General features: G+C 37.4%; 1 protein-coding gene across 1 annotated transcript in view; it reads left to right on the top strand.

Moving 5' to 3' along the window:
- LOC128996366 (PDZ domain-containing protein 2) overlaps nucleotides 1-23,398 on the top strand; it is a 536,662-nt gene that overhangs the window by 36,002 nt on the left and 477,262 nt on the right. Inside the window, exons 2-3 of the mRNA XM_054421654.1 lie at nucleotides 943-2,840; nucleotides 18,021-18,118. Coding sequence (XP_054277629.1) covers nucleotides 1,024-2,840; nucleotides 18,021-18,118 — 1,915 coding nt within the window. The 5' untranslated portion in view covers nucleotides 943-1,023. The remainder of the gene's footprint in view (nucleotides 1-942; nucleotides 2,841-18,020; nucleotides 18,119-23,398) is intronic.

The following is a 23,398-nucleotide window of genomic DNA, read 5'->3' as shown; positions in this document are numbered from 1 at the left end:
GTAACAACTGATGTTTTTCCCTTTGTACTGTATACAGTATTGTAATTCGCTAGTCTACTGTGGATGGCTTGTCATAAACACATGTTAGAAGTCTTTTGTTTACTTTTTCCTTGTTATTTTGTTTAATCATAATGGTTACTTGGCAATTCAAAAGGCCAATGTTAAATTTGAGGTTAAAATAAACCAAAATACAATTTAACGTTGAGATATCCCTTTAAAATAATTGTGTTTTGACAATAATGTTCTTTGGAGTTTTCCGTAGTCATAGACCAATCTACATTGTGTTGATAAACTTCCTGAACAAATCTTTATGAATATATCTTCATTATCTAAATTATGTTGAATTTTCAAACTTGTATCATGTTAATGAAAGGAGTAATAAGAGACGTGACTTATTTAGTGACAAGAGTGGAGGGCTTCTGTTCTGAAGGTACGGAGTTCAAATTCCGCCAATCACCAATGGTTTTAGCTATGTCATAAAGCCGTGTTTTGAGCTCATGCTTGTAGGTTCAAGACCAAATTTGTAGAAAAAAAGTTAAGTCTGTTAGATGTTTGGGAAACGTTCTCTGTATGAGAGAGCTCTCTTTACTAAACGAAATTTAAACTTAATGTGTACTAGTTGTGTCAATTCATCAATTTAATGGCTTAATTTGTAATGGCAATTTGAACACTGATAACGTTTTTAGTGGCCCAAAGCGAAGAGGAAAGTTCGGTGTATCAGTCCTGGATTCCGATCAAATGGCAGAGACAATGGCCCGGAAACGGGTAACGGACCTCACATGCGACGGACAACCTAGAGTGTTCGGGCATCACGGTCAACTATGTGTCCCCTTAACACTCACTTTAAATCGTCAGAATTTCAATTGAAATCAAAATTGAGTAATCCATTTGTTTGTTTGAAATTTAAATGATTAAAAACTGATTTCGTTCATATTGTTTCAGGTGAACCGGCGGCAAACGATGAAGTGACACCATGGCCTAACCCGCGGGGCGAGTGCGAGAGAAGCGTCCGAGAACTTCAAGATGTCAGCTGAGGCACCTCTAGAGGTGCGACATAAGGGACAGCAATCCGCAGACTCCGGAGCTTACCTGGAGTGGACCACAGAGAGTGCAGATGTAGAGAGAAACTTCCAGAGCAACGTGACCGGTGAATTTGTGACTGTAGTAGCGGTGGAGACCCAGCAGCCACCTCTGGAGGATCATGAGAGCAGCTTCGTCACAGTTCTGGCCATCGGCGACAAGAAGGAAGCAGAGGAGGTGTTGGTGTATCGGTTACCCGGTGAAAGATTAGGATTCGGATTGAAGTTCGAGGGCGGATTAAAGACTGCGGAACGAGTGAATCGGTTGTTCATCCAGTCTTGTGCTCCTGACAGTCCTGCGTCCAGAACGAGATGCTCTTGGGGTCCGTTGGTACCTGGGGATGAAATACTTGAGATCGATGGCGTTGAGGTGAAAAGTATGACTAGAATTGACTGTGTAAGGTCGTTGAAAGAGTCTAACGTTGTTATCAAGTTGAAAGTAAAACAACACGGTGAAGAAAAGGAAAGTAAGAATTCCCCACCACCTATTCCTCCTAGGAAAGTCCCAAGACGAAATTCTGCTCAGAAAGAAGCTGCGATTGTACACCCACCTGATGGATTTACAGATGAGTCAAAGTTCAAATCGGTTTCTCCCAAGGCCCGTGTGAAGAATAATCATGACGAAAGGCAAATACCTGAAGCTGAGGTTTATCTAGATTTAATCTCCAAGGAGTCTGAGATTCTACTGGGAGAATCTGAGAGTGACGACACTGGAAGCAGCATTTCGACAGTCGTTGATAGATTATCCTCGGCTCCCACAACTTCGAATTCGAGTTTCTCAGACGTACGGTCTATCACTTCATTAGACATAACCACACCTCCGACACCCACGACTAACACTTGTCCGACTTTCGACTTGGACAGAGTCCTGGAACCTTTTCTTCAGTTGGAAAGAGAGTTTTCATCGAGTGCGAACATTGACGAGAGTTCACTCTTCAACAAGTTAGTAGCAGCTGCAAATTTCACAGAGCCTTCTCACATTTCACTGACGAGAAGTTCTTCTATGAATTCAGGAGCGGGAGAAGACTCTGCTCTCCAACCTCCAGTGAGTTTCCAGGACGAGCCGGGAAACAGAGCAAACTTTGACGGAGAGAGAATGCCGCTAAGCTCTGCAGAAATTTTTGAACCGATAAAAAAAAGTCCTCCAGCTATCAAGGCTATCCCGAGAAAATCTCACAATATTGTTTTAAACCTTTGTTCAGACGATGTGAATTCCACAGATAACCAAAATGACAAAAGTGCTCCGGAGCTACCGCCAAAACCGACACCTAGAAAAGAGCTGAATCAAAAGAATAAGTTCAAGTCCGGGAAGAAAAGACCCCCTCCGCCACCACCTCCGCGGTCAGACCGTCCTCTGTGCCCCGACCCGCAAGTTCCAGAAGACACACGATCAGAAGTAGAAGACTGTCGAAATGATATGGACCACCACTTACCCAGACTGATCGATTTTGTACCTAAGGACAGAACTGATTTGGTGGTACCCAACGCTATTCATCCAGAAAACAGTCAGCAAAATCACATGGAGTTGCTCATCCAAAGGCAAAGACTCTTGGAGATGATGAGTCCTCAAAATGTCTCTGATCTTGACAAAGAGAAGGAGGAAGACGTTGGGAGTGACGCTTCGGAGGGAGAAGAACACTGCCCTGCTTTGCCAATGTGTGTCCCTGTGGTTGAGTCTGATGAAGAAACTGAAACATTCGTGCCGTCCAGGAGTGCCAACCTCACCACCATTGGCGAGGACGAGGAGGAAGAAGTCTTCACGTGAGTATCTATGTTTTATTTACTAACATTAAATTACAAATATATATGATTGTACATAGACCAACTTTTACACTCTAAAGTTTTCATGAAGTTGGCGATGCTGGTTTTCGACGATAATTCAAAACCAAACGTCCTTTAAGGGATCTGACTATAAAGCCTTTACGTTTAGTTGATTTTTTGCCGCTCCCCGGCTCCTCGTAGACCTGGTCCAAAGAAAAGTAATATACTGTATAAGATAAGAAGTATATTACTTCTCTGTGCTTGGTCTAAACAAGCTATAATCTGCCGAGTAACTAGGCTACTTTCTCCCGTAGTTCAAGGCCAAGCCCAAGATCTGTTTTGACACCTTAATAACGTGTATCACTTGACAGTTGTTCAGTTTCCACGTCACTTTCTATCGTATTGTTTGCCATTCCCATAGTTTACTCTGGCTTGGGAAGTATAACAGCAGGATGTGGATGAGCATTTTCCTTTGAGATGAATTTAAGAGATTAAGTGTTAATTCTAGAAGTGAGTTGTCTAGTTCGCATGGATCTAGAAACGTGGTGAATAAATTAAATCTGAGAATAGTTTTTTGTCACGTAAGAATAGAAATTTGAATTTGTTTGATGGTAACAGCGTACGTCAATAGAATAACATTTTCTTATTGAAATTGATCAAAAAGCCTCATAGGCTTCCAAGTGATCAAATGTTTAATTGAACAATTCTAGGTTATGAAACGCAAATGATCCGCTAAATCGGAAAGTCAAAATTAATTTAAACGTCAAAGTTGGTACAAAATAATTGGTTCTTAACAGACTTGTTTTAATTGTGGTTACAGCGCAGGGTTTTAAATACTATCCTCAATGGTATTTTAATTTTAATTGTATACCTCATATATGTATTTTTATTTTTAGAATGATTAAGAAATTGTGGTAAATTTATTCAAGGACTGTAAATAGCCGATAAGTAGTGATAAATAGCCCCTGTTATGAATTTAGGTTTATCCCATACAATTTTATATTTTACGTTTTTACATAAAACATAACATTTTATTTTCGTTTAATCCTATAAATGACATTAAATTATTTACACAATTAAATTTGTCATTCAAGGCAAATAGACCATATGAAAAGTATTGTAGCCCATCAGCTGACGTAAATGAAAACAAATATTTTGAATACCTAGGTTAACTGAACTTATTAGTTCTCGGTAGTTTATTGTTAGTTCTTTTTCAAGTGTCTTGTGGTGCCATGGCAAATCCGGAGCGTAGAATGTTCTCCTCCTTGGCAGAGATCGGACCTCCCGCTTCTGTATTTCGATCTCTCAGTATCCAGCCAGAGACAGACGCCTCTAACCTACCTCCGCTGAGAACAAGCGTTTCACAACGATCCATAATACATTCGAGAAAAACATCTCATTTCTACGTCAAAGAATCCTTCGAGAGCTTAAACTACACTCCTATCACAAACCAGATAGAGCTGGAGAGGCAGAAAACTCACACATTCCGCACTGTGAAGATACAAGATAGTTTGCGCATCGGAATTTTTCTTTTGACCGGAGTGTTGACAGCTTGTTTAGGAGTTTTGTTAGAAATTGCGATAGAAAAGTTGGGTCACTTGAAGTACAAGAAATTTGAGAAGATCGCTATGAGAAGATTTGACGGATCGTTTTACCAGTTTGCTATATTCATGGCGTATCGGTTTGTCGGGGTGATCGTCCCTGTTATGATCGGAGCTGGTTTGGTGACGTATATTGCTCCGTACGCTGCAGGAGGTGGTGTTGCTCAGTGTATAGGATATCTCAACGGTGTCAGAGTTCCTAAAGTTCTTAGCATCAAAGGGTTGGTTGTGAAATCCCTTAGCACTATCTGCACGGTTATTTCTGGTTTGGCTGGAGGTAAAGAAGGACCTATGATGCACATGGGTGCAATTGCGGGTGGCAGCCTTCCTTCTGCGCTTCCGTGGCTGGAGTTCAAACTGGAAAATGAACGAAGGGACTTCGCCGCAGCAGGGTTTGGTGCTGGTATAGCGGTAGTCTTCGGCGCTCCCATTGGAGGACTTCTGTTAGCTTTAGAGGAAGGTGTCAGTTTCCTAGAGTTGAGTTTGATGTGGAAGATCTACTTGTGTTGTGTGATCAGCTACGTAGCCGGCGGCGCGGTTATGTCTCTAATACACACAGGCAAGATTGAGTTTAACGAAGACATTTTGTCTCTTGGATTCATATCTTCGGACGTCACAGAGTACACGTTTTTTGAAGTGGTTCCGTTTGCGATCATGGCCGTGATTGGAGGGCTTATTGGCGCCTTGTTGATCCAAATACACAGATTCGTGGCTGTGTTTAGGGATCGATACACAAATAAAAGTAAAACTCGGAAGATGATCGCCGCGTTTGTAGCGGGTTGTGTAGTTTTGATTTTCCAAATGTCGGCTATTTGGTTGATGCGCAGTTGTTCGGATTGTCCGATAGATAAACAAACTAACAAAACCCTCTCTACGCACCATCAGCTGTACTGCTCCGAGGGTAAACGCAGTGACATGTCTCTTTTGTTTTCTAAAACGCAAGGAGACGTTTTACGCCTATTTTTCGGTCCGGATACTTTACAAATAAGTTCATTAGGATTGTACGCTCTGATTTATTTTATTCTGATGTGCATCACAATGGGTTTGTCGATATCAGCGGGAATTTTCATACCTCAAATCATTCTTGGGGCAGCTTGGGGAAGACTTCTTGGGACTTTTTTGAACCACCAATCGAACAACGCCAAATGGGCGAGACCTGAAAAATACGCGTATCTTGGAGCTGCAGCGCAACTCAGTGGGACTGTTGGGAAGACTTTTAGCATTCTTGTCATCTTCGTTGAGGCTTCTGGAAGTATCACTCTCTCCTTCCCCCTGATGGTGATCGTCAGCATCACCAGACTTGTATGTACCTTCTTTGTCTTACCGATATACGAAACGCAAATGCACATAATGGGTTTACCTTACCTTCCCTACAAACCCCCACCACTAGATTGTGACATTCCCACCACTAAAAACATGTCTAAACCACCCTTAGTGACTTTACCACCTTCTCCCACCGTATCTGACGTCATTCAAACCATCAGCACCAACAGCCACAATGGCTTCCCCGTAGTCAACATGGACAACTCTCGACCACTCTTAGTCGGGTTGATTCTTCGTCAGCAATTGTTGATATTGCTGAAGTATCACGCGTACAAACACCCTCCGCCGACCACCAACAAACAGATGTGCGAATGCTACGAAACCTACATGAGAGAAGCCAGGACGCATCTGAGTTTGAATAGTATCATTGCAGATGTAGATCCACACTTCTACGAGGAAGAGCTCGATCTTACTCCATACTATAACCTGTTTCCTCCTACGATCACAAGTGACACTCCTATGATCAAAACGTACGAACTGTTCCGTAGTTTGGGTATAAGACATCTGGTGGTGATCAATAAACACTATGAACCTGTTGGAATGATCACAAGGAAGGATCTTGCAAAGTTCCACACGATCGAACACTATTGTATCGTCAAAGTGAAGGAGATGGTGGTTAGAAGTTGAAACTGTCAGGGATTGTGTAAATAAAGCATTGCGTATAATGGATAGTGAAGTTCATTTATTTTTAAACCCAGTTTACATTAGATTGAGCTATGAACTTGATCGAAAATTTCATGTATCTACTGAACATGCAGATAAAAATAAACAGGAAAATTACCCGTTGTTGCCTTGGATCCAAATTTCGTCCTGACTGGATTATGCACATTTCGGCTCTTTAGCCCATTTTGTATTTTTGTTGTTACTCCTACATCATGTAGTGCCATCACGTTGGTCTTATTTCATCGTTGGTTTATACCAGCTACTTTACCGTAGGATCATTAGTAGACATAAGCATTCATTCCACGTCTCAATTCAACGTTGTTTTTTAACTTAAGGATATTTTTTGTGACTTCAATATCCTAAACGTTTTGATAGTAAATAAAAACTTGAAATTTACTTCCAGCTTGGACAGACTTCTGTGATACCGACATTCTTTGTATAAAGAACTTCATTATATTATATATGGCTAGCAACAAAATTATCTGATGTTTACAGATTTCTCAATCATATTCTAACCTTTTGATCACGCTAGACTTTAAACCCAATTCATTCTAGACTATAACAATGTTACGTCCCCATCAACAAACATAGTTTCAAAAACTAAAAGAGAAAATTTAAATTCTTTGTTTCACACTAAATTAAAAGCTCGTTATACTAGGTCCTCTTTGAGTACAGCTTCAGCTGGTCCATATTGTTGGGATTTCTACTTCAGCTTCAGCACTCTAAGTAAAACCCCGCCCTGAACAAATGTTACTGTGTTTTGAGACACTGCTAAAACAAATGAGCAGAGCGGGGCATTTGGTCAAAGGTAGTGTGGCGTATGTTTTTTATTGCTGTGACGAATCGCCGGAACTTTTGAACACGGTGTTCGGAGAACGAGCGTCAAACAGTTTGGTCTGGTGGTAGGCGCGTGCTTATAGTCAGACCACCGGGGTAGCAGACATGTTTAGTGTACTGGTTTGTGAAGTCAATTTGAAATAATATAACAATATTTTCCCACACACATGTTTGAATTAATGTCCCAACCCGTTAGTTCACGAAAACTACTTTGACACGCATATTGGATTAGTATTAGTTTAGGATTGATGTTATTTCATTTGACAGAGGGGGGAAGGGTTCTAAATTGCACAGTAATCTCTGAGGATATGATTCTAAAGCTAAAAGTCAGGAAAAGTTTATAGACATATACAATAAATAGGTCCGGAAATGCTTCGAGGACCGTCATTGATTATATCGGCGAGTAAAACGTGCAGCCATTGAGTATACAAGTGCAACTCACCTTTATAAGTTTAATTTGTTCACTCATCCCCCGATCTCATAGTCATTAAGTCTTCAGTATACAGCATATGGTTACCCTAGGATGTAATACCTTCTTGTAAAGTACAAAGACAATTGTACCAATTTTGTGAAATTCCACTCCCATAGCAAAACTTTATTTTTTACATGTATATCTTGCAGGTTGCAGTTTTGATGTGTTAATGAGGTCAATGTATTTAATGTTGTCATTTGGATTGTTCTAATTTTACACATTTTAATGCTTTCTAGCAATCGGGTATTTTTTATAGTTACCAGAATAATAATTATACTAAATAAATAGACACAGCTAATATATCTACATTTGGATAACCTTACTTTTGGCAAGGAGAAAGTAATCAATTTTTGGTACATCTAATACATTTTTCAGATCAAATTTTATCTTCAAAATGTATACTTCAGTACCCTGTGGTTATATATACCATTTTAAAACAGAAAAATTCGTGTAAAATAGAACAATGCTTATTTCAAGAATTTGGCGTGCGCCTTCAATGCTATAGCGTTTTCTGCATTACACAACAGTGCATGTATTGCAGTCTTATACTGAAAGGCGTCCGAAAAATTACCGCGTAGGACATTGCTTGTTCATTTATATTGTGTATTTGTTTTTTTAGCAAATTTCTCATAAATGGAATAATCTATTACCATATAAATAATTCATGAATAATTATTAGGTCTCATGATAAGGCCTAGACCCGGGACCGATGTACTTTTCTTTTTGAGGTCCTCAGAGGCCAAAAACACCATCTATTCAAATTCCTAAATTATTAATATCTGAGCGTGTGTGTGTGTTAGCACGATTACCCGAGTGAAAATTATCTAATTCAAGTGGCGATTGGTACAAATGTACAAACCTACGTTTATTCGAACGATTTCACAGCAGAATGATCCCGACTAATGCGGATTTTCATTTTTGACCCTGAAAACGTAAAATTTGCAATGTATTTTAAAAATTGTTTTGCAATACTTAAAAACTAATAATTAGTATGTTGTTGCATTAGTGTACGCTATTCGGATTTGGAATTTTTTATATTTTAATGTTATTCTTATAGTAGTGATTTATCGATTAATTTTGATCAAATTCAGCTTATAATTCATACGAAGCTAATAAAATTTAACCTAAATACAAACTTTATAACTTTCCCCGTAGCAGCAAACCATATTACTTATTTATCCTAATGTTATTTATGCAGGGAGTAAACACGACATTTTAAGATATATTTAGTATATACTATAATATATTTGAGTAAAAGTCCGATCAGGCAAATTATTTTGATTATTCACCATTAAAGCTCTTTGTCTCAAAGCTTGACAATCATATTAAGCTGACAAATCAAACAATTTTTCGTTTTATATTATTATAGTGTTGGATGTTGATATCACTATCCAAATCCAATGATTATATTTACAATAGGAACCACATGTAAGTTAATCTGCTAGACCTTAAATATGAAACTGGCTCGGACACAAGCCCTGTCCCTGGTCAAAGCATGAAACTGGTGTGTTGAAAATAATATGAATGTCTACTTATGGTTAGTTAAAGAAAAACATAGGTCTTGGATTAAAGGTGGCGATCATTGTTAGATAACGAAAGGTCTTGTAAAGCCACCAATTCGGTGCCGACAATTAGAGCCAAATACAATTTATTTAATTAATTGCCAAAAGCAGGCAAAAATGTACATAGTTTTAGTAGTACTAGTAGTATTATGAAAAATATAGAACACGTCCTTCGTTTATATTATGTGCTCGTTTTTCGTACAGGGTTGGCATATGAGTATAAAATGCTTATAGGGAGAGGACACGGTTTTAGAAAAGTTGTACCTAAACCATTGAAAAAAGTAAAGTACTCATTGTGTACCATAGATTTTTGTTGCTAGGTGGTTTAAATTAGCTGTTGTCATAAATAAAAAAAATAATAGTGCTGCACCCTGTTGGTAAGCCTTATAACTGTTTTATGCTATTTAATATCATAGAACCAACTTGTGCAGTTGAAAAAGCTGAAAAAGTTCTTTAATTCCCTTTAAAAGGGAAACTCCAGGGCCACTGAGGCGGAGCCCGAAATGATTTTTGAGATAAGATAATGTCTATATGTTAATCGGGAATATAAGCTACTGTATCACCATACCAAATTTCAGCCCAATCCGTTAATGCGTGATTGAACTTCAAACAAACAAACACACAAACTTTCACATTATTTAGTAAGATTTTCGTCATGGTCTGTCTTGGCGTAATTTTAAATACTTTATCTTCTCTTCGTCTAGCTCAAAATTAACAAATATAATTGTTATAAAATAGCTCTGCTCTGTTCAATATACTTATTTTATTGTTATTATTACTGTTTTCTATTGTTGTATTATTTTACTTGAGTTTGTTGATATAAATGTTTTCATTAGGTAGTAATCGGAATTTTGTGTTTCAAGTGACTTAAATAATTGATGAGGATTTTATAAGAAGTTGAAATATATTTTGTAAATGAAAATCGTATTTGTAATTTGCGTTATTTTAGAATTCAGTTAGCGCCTTCGACTCGGTTGATACTAGTTTGCGTACAGAGCTGTTGTGGTGTTGCAGTAGGAAACGGAAGGAGTTAAAAAAATACCACGTACAGCTGAGATTCGTATTGAACATATTTGATCTTTTTTCAGTTACTTGTTTGTAAAGAATATGTCCTAGGTTTGCCGAACCATTATTATCCTCAAAATTATTTATAAGTAGTAGTCTTAATCCACTTAATTAATTACAAAATGTTAACAGTACAGTATTAATATTATTTGTCAGTCAAAATAACGTACTTACCTATTATTTTAAACTACATAATTTACCACAACCCATTTCTGCACCCCCGCTTTGTTAAACGGATTGTATGTGAATGTAATGTGATTGTGGAAAATAAATTTTAAATGGTGATTATTTATATAATTTCACACAATTCATGTTCATTCGTTTTATAATATTATAAGATTCATTTAATATAATCAATTCATTATTCACCATCATAGATACATAATCATTTTTCAGCGGATGACAATTTCAAGAACAGTAGTTGTTTCTTATCATTTAATCTACTTCTAAAGCATTTTAACATATAGCCACATATAGCCATTTATTCCTACACTATTGCTATGGGAAGAGTGTTACTGTATACTTACTAACGTGTATAGTTTGAATAATCAAATCTGCCATAGGAAATAAGGAAATTTTATTTGAAATCCACGCACTCAACTTACCTAACAAGAAACTGAAATCAAACCAGGTTTTAGATTGCACTAAAGCCCTCTTGGATGAGAAGTATGCGCCTCTTTTATTGAATTCCCTAAAAGCATTGGTTTCGGTCCGATTTTGATTAAATTTACCTAGAATGTGTAGGGTGATATGATCTTAAATGAGTTCGCAAACCAGCAAGATCGAGTCTGGGGAACTGGATAGGCCTATTATAAGGGTTTAGATATTTTACAAAATCGGGTTTTTTCATTTTTCATTTTCTTAAAACTATGAAAATGCCCAATATCCATTACAGCAATCTTGTAGAGCCATAACCTTTGCAAATTGAAATTCTCTTAGACTGCAGTTTTGCTACGGCGCCGCGGCGGAGGTATTACATTTTAATGGTGGTATTTTGAGATGATACTTTGATACTTTAATGCTTTGATACTTTGCAATGAGATGGCGACCATACAGCGTAGGTATTTTAAGCCAAGTATGAATGGAGATGAGTGTAGGATGAGTGGCGCGATCTTGTAGTCTTGTTAGTGACTGAGGCCGACATATTCCTTAGACACAGCTGTTAATTAATAGCCCATGGCAACTTAAGGGACCTACAGTTTATAGTAGAATCCGAACCACATTTTTGCCTTTGGTATATACGAATTGGTCTAATTATCAGGATAGTACTGCGGATAGTCGTACTACTCACCCGTGCGGACGTTAATCCACACCAGGGAGTATCGCATCCACAAAGCATTCCTATAAATATCCATGATGACACTGTTTGTACCATCATTATATCCTGTAATTATTTGTAGCACTTTTCAGCTGCTTTGATTGACTTCATGTCTATACATTCTAGATACATACTTGGCAAAGCATGGGAAAAGCTTCAATTTGTTTAAATGTTGGAGATATATAATATAGTTTAGTTTGAAGTGTGTTCCTCACCTTGGTAACCAACCAGTACGAATGACTAGTACAGTGTCTGATGGAGGGATTGCGAGATGACGGTACCACCAGCCAGGACTCATCCATCACACGAGAGATCAGTCTCCGAGGTAATTGAGCGATGGAGAGTTGTAGATCATCCCAGTCATGGGAAATGCTGCAGCGCAACGTCCATCGCCATCGCAGCAAATTGCATTACAAAAGCTGTGTGAGAACTTTCCTAATATTTGCAAGTCGTCAGAGTCTATGCGGACGTGTTGAATAGGACTTGGGGGACAACGAGATCTTTGGGTTTCAATTCACAGTTGGTGGAATCAAAGAGAATTTGGATATCAGTTATTTTGTGGACTCAATGTCAGTAAATAGATTTTAGTGGAAAAATTGTTTTAAAATTGAAAAAGTATGTTGTTTGTTGGGTGAAAGCATTGTCAAATAATCATACATGGGGTTCAGTTTGGTACAGTTTCATAAAAAGGTTACTGACAAATTGGCATCCAAACCGCAACGTTTTGGTTGTTGTAACAAACCAACCACCCAGTTTCTCGGCTTCAGGTCCTTTTGTTGTATTGTGATTACTGTCCAGCCAGTGACATTTTGTATGGAAGAATTTTAAAACTCCTTTAGGGCAACCTTTTAAATTGTTGATATGCTGGAGATATTCCGCAATCCGCCCCACTCGCTACGATGTTGGAGACCACTTTAAAACTAGCAAAACACCCGTCATAACAGAATCGTTACAATACATTATCGTTCTTGAATGATTTTGACGTTGCTGGAGAAAACTTTCAAATGACATGATCAAGAAGAGGAGACAATGAAACATATTTCAGTCGACAGAGAAAACTTGAACTATAGATAAAATCACCACACTCCCTCGTTAGAATTCTCATCATGGTAAAGCGAGCATCAAAATTTACAATGGGATGATAAGGTTACTACTGCTACTGCTACTTGCGTTGGTAAAGTATGCAAACTCATAACTGCACTGATAGTCTGAAACGTTCTGCAATATCTGCCGCTAGCTGTAGTTCCATAGTCCTCCACAAGAGCACAGCACTGACTGTGCCGTACTGCATTACCGACAGTAGGCCGTAGTTCCCGAGTTTACCGTAGGAGTGCAGCACTTTGCTGACATTGACGCATGCTCCGGCTGCGGTGGTCCGCTCGCTCCGCTGTCGGTAAACTAGTGCAACGGCAAACCCAACCTCTGTCCAGCGCCTCTGATGTTGACTGATAGCGCTTATCAACATCACTGTGGCGTGCTGATTTGTTACATGATGTTGACAGTCTGTGAAGCAACGCGGTTTAAATGCTGACAGCTGTCCCGTTCGAGATATAGGGGTTATCGTCTCATCGTGTATATTCAATCACGAAATGTTTTATGATTTGTTTTGTCGGATAGATCAAGTAATATTTACATTAATGAAAATTTTAGTTAGAAGGAAAATGGGCCTTTTCCTTCAATTCACTACCACTATTTGTTTGCAAGTAACAAAACATAATTAGTGTTGTATGTTATGCCACGGTTCTGGTTCTAATCTAACCTACACAACTGTTCTGAATTAACCTAAACCCTTTACATGTTATGGAAATAACTATACAATTTTATTTTGAAAAAGTTAAGGTTGTGAATTGACGGAAAATGTTTCAATTTGGATTACTGTAATAACTTTTTACAACAAGCGTAATTAATGCATATTCTAAAATGGCAATAGTTATTCCTCACAACAATGAAGCTGAAACAATGAACAATGAAACTGTTTTGATGAAAATCAAACATAAACAGGTGAAACGTTAACAGTTTCGTTTACATTCGTGAACTAACAAGATGTATTAATTAATTGCTGTAGGCCCCTAACTAGTTTGTGATCTTATTGTTATCTTATCTGACCAAAATCCATTTAATTTGAAACACTGTACTTTTAAGTGACTATACTACAAAAAGTATACATTGTGTAAACAAGCTGCGAAGAACTTTTATTTTACAGCTTACTCTTTACATGTAATAATTTTTGTCTTACAAAACATGTTCCCGGCACTGAAGGAGCGTCTGTGAATATCGTTCTGTCCCTTAGATTTATGTCTTTTAGTGGTCGCTAGACATCCAATATGGCCGTGGGATACGGTTTAGTTCATGTTTAGTTGGCATCGAAACATTTAACAATCGGTGACTATAACTATTGAATATATAACACTTATACTGACATCATTGTACGGATCTGCTTCGCAATACCTGGCTGGGTTCGGGGGACCTAAAGCTGATATCTTCACTTTAAACTGAAACTCAAAGATTTTGACGAAAACTATACTTTCTCCTTATAATATGTACAAGGGGTATAAAACTACAGTAATACTTGATAATTCTGCAACAAGCACACCTCCTATCAGACGTTACCGCCTCCGGGGTGGTCTAATCGTACTGGGTTGTGTAACCATTTCAGTTATGCAAATCGTACAACCCACAAAATATCTTTAGCGTTAATAATGCGTGAAACATTAGAAATAATACAATTACTACTTACATAACATTGAGATTGAACTGTGTTGGAATCGTTTTATCCTAGCGCCCCTTCAGGTGATGTTTTCATAAATGCGTGCTGACATAATTTATTAGTACTGCAATAGTTGCTACAGCCGCAGTTAACAATAAAGGTGGACCTTAGCTGTCCCTGATTAGGCTATTTCACAAAATTTTTCCACTAACATTCTTTTTCTTAAAATATTCAGGTAGCGTTGATGTCTCAAAGTAATTTTAGAAAGCTATAATAATTTAAAAAAATCACGACAAATTTCATAACAATCTACTTTTATTGTAGGTTCACAAAAAGAAAATGTGTCAAAAAAATAATGCATGCACTTCAACAAACTCAAACCAAACGCTACCGACTTCCAAAACAGAATTTTACAATAATGAGAACTCTAACACGGCATCCAAAGTCAATGACAAAACGTAGTAAACAATACTCGATATCCTTGAAGACTTCTACAGCCTTGTTACCAAGTGGTAAACGGAAATGCTAATCAGCTGTTTATTTTGACGTCGCAGCAATCAGCTGATTGTACAACAAGTGATTTCCGTGGGCGTAGAAATGGCGGGAAACTTCAGTGGCTACCGCCGCCGTCACCTACGTAGAACTTCTACCGGTAGCTTCTTAGAGGTACTGAAGGCAATTAAAATACCGAGTAGTTTGTGTGGGTGGTTGTGAAAAAAGTTAAGAATGTGGTTGTCCGTTTCGATGATCTGTGAAGATTTTACACGGAGTGTATAGGATGCTGAGGAGGATTTTAAAACTATGCGATCCTGAGAAAAGCCATTAGGTTTTTTGTGGTTTGAAACATGACCCAATTGTCCTCGATCATTGGGCTTTAAATGAATGATCCTGACTAATAAAACAGCTGATCTTAGTCAGCAACAATGCTACACAGATTATCTTACTTCATTTTACACTCATCCTTCACTCATATTTGGATCAAAATACATACGCACCTAGGTGGCGTCTCGTCTCAATCGATCGTGATAATGTCAAATGGCACTGGGCATTGATAAAAAATGGAAAATGAACCGACATTTACAGATTTGTACTAGTTTAAAGGATTGCTGTCGTAATTGGAAGACAATTAAAATATTGTAACATTTGTTTGAATGCAGATGGTCTAAAAGAAGGTTGAATGATAAAACCCGTTGGTCAGCTTGGACCAGAGAAATACTTGCACGATTGTCTTGTAAAGGTATCTACTTTCCTGCCCAACTTACACTATAATGCTGTAACAGTCCCTATTTCCTACATATCCACCTAACCATTGAAAGTCCCCAGACACATTTGGGTTCCACGATGCACCCCAGGGCACCACGCTGCGATGGGCGGGGGCGTTCAGAAGTTTATATAAACATCATATCAGCCCGGACCCCGCGGCACCCGCTTGCGTGGTTAATTGTAAAACAGTTAACATTAAGCGTTGCTAATAGTGTTGTAACCAGTTTGGACTAGGTTAGTCACGAATGGCACAAGTCCCATTTGTGTAGAAATTAGATAGAGGGTGTTTACGTTTGGTAGTAATGCGTTTTGTTGTTTCTACGCATGTTGCATTTTGATGAAAGAAGTGGTCAAATAGCTCGAATGTTTTTTAGTATCCCGGGGAGCGAACCCTATATTCTCATACTGTAAAATGGAGACGCCAACCACTAAACAATACAGCTAAGTGCATTATTGTAGGCTACATTAAAATGTGATAGAATTAGTTGTAAATACGGTATTTGATAATACTAGTAGGATACTGTATAGATCTATAATGGTTGGAACTAAAGCTTATGTCGTGTGGTTAAGTTAGGTTTCATCGATTTTACTTAGGTGACAATTGTGTAATTTAACAACATGTTGTTATTTGTACTACCAGTGAAAATTACCAAAAAACCAACACCATAATGTGAAATGGCCAATCTCTGCTATAGCTGTCAAAGTTGTTAAGTGTGTTGGTATTTTTCTATTTATTGTATTTGTAATCCTAATATATAATGCCATAAAAATGGTACAATTTTGGTATTTGTGCAAATAGCCAAGCTTATTATGCGGCCTAGAAAGCTGAAACTTGGCATACTTATATAAAGTTAGACAGGGAAGAGATGGACGTCACCTAATTGTTCTTTTTCGATCTAATTAAACCCTTAAATCGCCCTTAAAATTCAAACAAGGAAACACCAAATCAAATTATACTTCTAAACAGCTGTTACTTATTTGTTTTCAATGTTTACACTTATCGCGTAAGTCAGGTTTAAAACGTAAACATGAGTTTTTTTAGGTTAAAGTTTTTTATCTTAAAATGAACATAAACAGCAAATTTTACAGCTAGATTCCAGTGGTTTTTATGGAAATTGTAATTTAATGTTTAACTATTTTTGAGTGTAGATTGTATACGGTGATTAGTTAAGGAACAGACTTTTTAGGTTTTAGCTTTTCTTTTAAATTATAAACCTTAACGGCGAACCTCACGTTTTGATTCCAGTAATTGGTGACGTAAATTGTCTGTTAACATGTTTATCACAGTTATTGTATGGATTACATAGCTTCAGTTTAAGTATGAACCGAAATAGTGAACTGTGTGGTAGCCAACTGGGACAGATTTCAGCCCATATCCTGTAGAATCAAGGGACACACATACTCTAGCCCCGACGACTGCAGAAATGAAATGGGGAAAGATGGAACCTACGGTACATCCTGTGAACTTTACCCCTTTAGGTTTGAAGTTTGGCGAAATGGGACAGTTCTCCATGTGTTTGGAGAGGAACACCACCCTACAAAGCGCCTGACATTTTCTGGTGAACTTGACAACGGACATTTTGACGTCATACCCCATTCAACCGAAAAATGAGCAACATTATCCCCACGTCTGCTTGCCAAAAAGAAATAAATAAAGAAGACAGGTTTAGAAAGACTAAAGTGCGTATGAGAGATTATTTAAATCAAGAAACCCCATTTCAAAAATACGAAAGATTAAACAACATGATAAAAGGAAAATAAATGCTGAGGACGAAAAGAAAAAGGAGCATACAAATTTAAAACCGGGACAAAATGTATCAGAGAACGTAGCAACAACACGTGTGTCTGTAATAAAAACAGGTAAACTTAATAATTCCGTTATTACAAAAGGTAAGGGGCGTCCTCACAAAAACAGAAATACTAGTTTTTTGAGTTTAGAGAAAATATTTGTCATAATTTAGGTTTGATGGAAAATACGTGCGAGTACTGCCAAGCCCTTCATTTCATAAGCGAGACTTCAGATGGCCATTTCAACACATGTTGTCACAATGGTCTAACTTATTTCTTTTCCGCTTCCAAGAATAAACACAGAACTAAGACAACTAGCCACAATCAACTCAAATTTCCTTATTAATACTAGACAACCCTAAAAAAAAGTAATAATAACAAAAGTAATAAATAATTTGATTAACCTTTAAACTATTTGACTTTTTTGTACAGTAATATTATTTATTTAGTATAGTCTAGGGGCTTTGGCCCCTACAAGCCACTAGTGTTTATATATGTTTAGCTGTTCTGAACTATATCGACTACTTGATTCCCGTACGTAGGACGGACCAACAGCTAGTAATGATTTATTTTGTTCATAGGTCGCCTCCTGTTCCAACAATCCAGGAGCCTTCAGTTGAAGACCAGGACGAAGATAAGACTAATGAAGAAGAAAGTCCTGTTGAAGACGCAGATACAGGTAATGACACGATCATTGTACTAAAGAGTAAAGCGTATACTGTAGTATTACTAGTGTGTTATACCATGGGTCTGCGTGCTACCCTAATGAGTTAGTTAATTTTGTCGAATTGATTATTTTGATCTGCTAGTTGTATATAGGCTACATATGACATATTTTCAAATACTGTATTCCCGGAAACCCCGATTTTTGCTCACCACCTAAACTTAAAAATAATCGTATGTCAATAACTAAACAAATAGTCTATATAAAGCAGTTGGTTCGTATCAAACGAATACAGCACAGTCAGCTTTCCGATTGTTGTAGGTAGTTGTAATAATCTAATGTACCGCATTACTTAGGAATAATTTACCATTACTGACTGGGCAGATAAGTTAACCGAAGGTAAATAAAACAGCTTTCAAACACGTAGACCCCTACTTCGCGTTCTGAAAATCCCCCTGTACTACGCCCCATGGAGACCTAATCTACCTCTCACAGTTTAGACTAATTTTGTCGTGCAAACAGCTGTTTATGTTTATTTATACATAGAAAAGATCACTTTACAATATCCTCGTCACCATAATTCAACATAATGCTGAAATCTGTACAACGTAAAGTCAAGCTGAACTGATTTTAATTTGGTGCCGCAGATTTAAACACAACAAATTCCGCTCTCCAAACTGTACGGCTGCAGCTGAGAGCTGAACACGATCGCCCACCGATGGATCGGCAATGGCCAATAGTCTTATCTGCAGCGGGATAATTCAAATGGCAGATTAATTGGCTATTATTGGAGAATCGGCGAGGCGTATATCTCGAGTTATACGAGAGCAGATAGAATCACAGGCGGGCTTCATACAGCCTTCGCTACTGTGTGGAGATGACACAGGCGATTAATGTAGCGAGTACTCGAATAATCGATACAACCATCGAGTACTTACCGATTAGACTGTGGTGTGATGAATGATTTTTAAGCAATCGATAAATCATTGCATTGATTATTGTTCAAAGGAGTTCTGAAATCATCTAAATCCACAGAACCAAAAGGAACTTAGTGTGTTGGTATCAATTCAAAAACCTTTTTGTAACGATCGAGTTTTTTAGTAATCGATAGTAAACCAGTAGTTTTATAACCGAGTACTGAATCGATAGAGCTACCGAGTTCTCACTGTGTAGTATCGCGATAGGTGATTGCTGTATTGAGGCACGGTACCAACAGTGACACTCAATGAACATAGAAACAACGATGAACAATTGCTGTATCGAGTGCCAAGTACTCTAGTTACTGATTATTGGCCGTTGACTAACCCTATTATCCCTATTGTCATGAACTAATGTAATACTTTTAACCGAGTGCTGAAAATTGGAGTAGAATAACTATGACGATCGATCGCCGATCAACCGAATTCTCAAGTATCGTTTCGTTGGATCAACAACCGACTACTTAGTGAGTAGTCAATACTCTATAATATACGATTGCAAAGCATCAGAGTCCATCAATGTATTGTAAAACAACGTTCCAAAATAACTTGGACCAAGCCCTGTGCTGATTACGTTATACTATTCCATTAAATAAAAACTTTTATCACTGTACAAGAAAATTCCTTGTAAGATGGTTAACTGGGCGTAATTATGTAGAAAAACATTTGCTCTTTGAACTATAATTACAAGTATATTATCTTGTGACCTCAAACAACTACACTGTACTTGCGACATACTTAGCTATGTCTAGATCATATCACTTAACGGCGACATTTTAAACGTTTTCATGCTTGACACCCACGAGTAGTAGTAAACTTGGCGAACCATTTTAAGATAAAGAAATGAGCGGTTCAAGGGGAAGTTGGAAATATTATACGTGACTGTACTTCAAGCTGTGCGTCGTAGATATTATTGCAACATGTTTACGTTGTTGAGAAATATTATGTAGTATATAGCATATATAGTCCTCGCCACCCCAACTTGAGGCAGCCCAAGGCCACACTAGATATAGGCATAGATCTCTATATGGATATAGGGCTTGCGGCCTTGGGCTGCCTCAAGTTGGGGTGGCGAGGACTATAGCAGCATAGCAATAGTCATAAAAACAAAAGCAAATCACGCAAAAATACAAACTAAATACTCTACAACGTTAAACAACTCAAAAAGAATTCTTAATTTAATTTTTGAACGGCAACAAACCATCTGCTTACACAATAGACCTACCTACCTTCAACCTACTCCAAATCTATAAGGCTGTCTGGGCATTTATTAACAGACCAATCTTTTAGTACCTATTTCAGTTTTTTCCCCTTCTGGCTTCTAGATAAATGTAGGTAATCTACGTCACTGTCAACAATGAGTTAAAATTTTAGCGGTGTAAGCAGCTATCCCTGATGTACTCTCGGCTATGCTTGCATCGCAAACACATTGCTCGGATGACCTATTGAATGCGGTGACTTATTACGTAGCCAGGCCGTAAATAAAGCTTAAACAAAGGATCTAGTGCAGAAGTGAAGGGGCTGGCCAGGGACCGTGGTACCCCTGTCATTATCACATCGGCGATTACGACTTTCGTTTACATATGTTAATCACTCCACGCCCCCGCGAATTAAGTTATCGCACGCGAATTCCACCCGTATCGCCGCTGACAGAAAGGTCAATTTCGCTTTCGTGGAATGGTTTATGAGGGTCGGTGTTTAACCATTTTGGCTGTAAAATATAGCGACCACAGAATTAAAACTCGTAACAGAAGGTCGCTGGTAAAATATTCAATTATATACACCAGCTACAACAATTCTTTAACTAAAAAAAACATATTTGCTCAAACTAGTTTAGCTTAGAGGTAGATGAAAGAATTTATAATAATATGTTTGTCAATTTTACTTTTACTTTCTAACCAATAGTAGCGCAACAAGTTATTTTGGTTCTAGTGGATCAATGTTTGCCTCAGGAGAAAATTAGGAATATACGCTACATATTTAATACGTGGTAAATATATCAACGCTCAGCAATATACTTTCTATGCAGTCTTTGCCCTGTGGTGATAAACAAAATAATCATATATTTTGTCCCGTATTTGTAATGTGCTATTTCAGATGGCTATTTGTAAGCTTACGTTACGATACTTATGTTTACTCTTTCTTCGTTCTCACAAATCCAAAACAGTAACCTATTGCTCAAAATAAACTTTTTTAAAAATTAAATTAATAGCATATGAAATATAGATTTTTAGCCATTACACTTTTCTAGCACATAATTTTGAAACAAACTTTTAAACCCTACATATAAAGGCAAACCAATCTACAGAAAAACGTTTATCCAAACAAACTATTCTCATACTGTAATTCATATGATGATGTCCACGTTATATGATTTTACATGTTTTCCTGTGAACATAATCAACAACAGGTGTTTATCGTTGTAGGTGTTTCTTGTTTCCGTATACAGACCAGAGCAAAATGTAGATCAAATTACTTGAGGTCGACCTCTTTAAACCCTTGTTTATGCGACCACCCATGCACTTCTGGACAGCTATGGCGTATTTCTTGTATTTAATTGTACAAGATTTTTCTCGCCGCGCCATTTAGGTTGCAACGATATTTTCGTTGTAGCTATATGTGAAACTGTAGATATTAAACTTAGGATGTGGACTAAGGTATCTCCATAGTTAACCTCATCACGCCTTCTTACTTTATTACTCTGTGTCTTCTTCTCGTTCAGTCCTAAAGCTCCTTAATCTATGGTCGTACTCAGCCTAATGCAGAAGGTGTGGGTTATATGATGCGTTCTTGATGCAAATTCTCTCAAGTCTTGTTTGGCATTGGGAGGTCAAAGTCAAGGTTATTGTTTTGTAAGTGATGGCACAGGATTCATCTTACTATCTTGCTCTAAGCATTCTGCGTTTCGTTTCTGGCTCTATGGCCTAGACGTTCCAGGAGAGTACCTTTGACGGTAGCAAAAGTTAATATAATTTTTGTGATGGACGTTCATACTTACCGGTAAATTTCATAATAGCCTATTGTGGCAATTTTATGCAGAAATTTTAGTTTAAAAAGTCTGAATACTGAAATACAGTACTGTATATAGATGGTGTTTTAAGCCACGTAAAGCAAATGTATTGCGGGAAGTTTTTGTTTTCAGTATAAATGTTCTCATGATTAGTGGTCTATTTTGGCTCATTTTATATTATGTCGTAAGATGAATTCTAGCAAGCATACGTTTTACCACGATAACTAGAAAAATACCGGTATGGATCATAAACATAAACAAATGACGTTTTTGGCCCGAAAATAAACATTATTTAACATTGCTTAAATGGAACTGCCAAAACATATGTTCAATGCTATTAGTATAGGATTCGGGAAAACAACGTCATTTGTTTATGTTTATGATCCATACCGGTATTTTTCTAGTATTCGTGCGTTTTACTGAAGGTTTATGTTACTAGCATTATTGTTGGTATAAGCCAAATGAGTTATATATTGAATTATTGTAATAATCCGCGGTTAACGCTCCATAACATAAAGATTATACCAAAGAACAGAAGTTTGTAGATTTGTGTATGTATATATATTTAGTTTTATAACTACTTCTCTTAAAATTGGATTTTGTAGAACTTACGAAATTCTCTTAGAAATTAAGACATTTATTTCGCAATATGCCGTGACTCAAACGCTTAGCAATTTGCCATTACTTTATCTACGCTATATCGGATTATGATAATCATTAACCGTTATGCACAAGCTTGCAACCGATTGAATATGTGAACAGAATCGCTCCTATAATGTTTGCACAATGAGGTGAAAGTTACAGGGAATTGAATAACTGGCGAATGAATAAGTTATGATTACACCGATGTACGGGGGCTGTAGCATGTCATATAATAATGGTAAAATATGTTAATCAGTTTGCTAATTTCGACAATGTTGGTTTCAAATGTTATAACTCGGTCACGTATGGGATGTCAATGTGGATAATGCACTTTTTAGTTTTGTCGAGCTTTAATGTGTACATACTGATGTACTCCTTAATAGATTGGTCATAATTCTAGATCAGCTCAATTTAATTTGAAAGTCTGTTTATGAGTGCAACACCTAAGTGGGTGTTTTCTATTTATTTATGTGGATGAGGCTGTTACACCAAAACCAAAAGCTTTACAATTCTTTACATCTTTAGTTATGAAAATTATTAAAATAGAATAGTCCAGAAATATGTTTTTCTGATTTGTACTGACATTTACATGGTAATCCTTCTACAATTTACATCGTTTAGAGGCCTTAAAGAACCATCCTAACCAAAGTAACAGCTGGTATTTTA

Source organism: Macrosteles quadrilineatus, unplaced genomic scaffold (assembly GCF_028750875.1).
Source record: "Macrosteles quadrilineatus isolate MER2022 unplaced genomic scaffold, UCM_ALF_1.0 Scaffold_6__1_contigs__length_79288215, whole genome shotgun sequence".
In the NCBI taxonomy this organism is placed as follows: domain Eukaryota; kingdom Metazoa; phylum Arthropoda; class Insecta; order Hemiptera; family Cicadellidae; genus Macrosteles; species Macrosteles quadrilineatus.
This window is presented reverse-complemented; position numbering and strand designations above follow the sequence as displayed.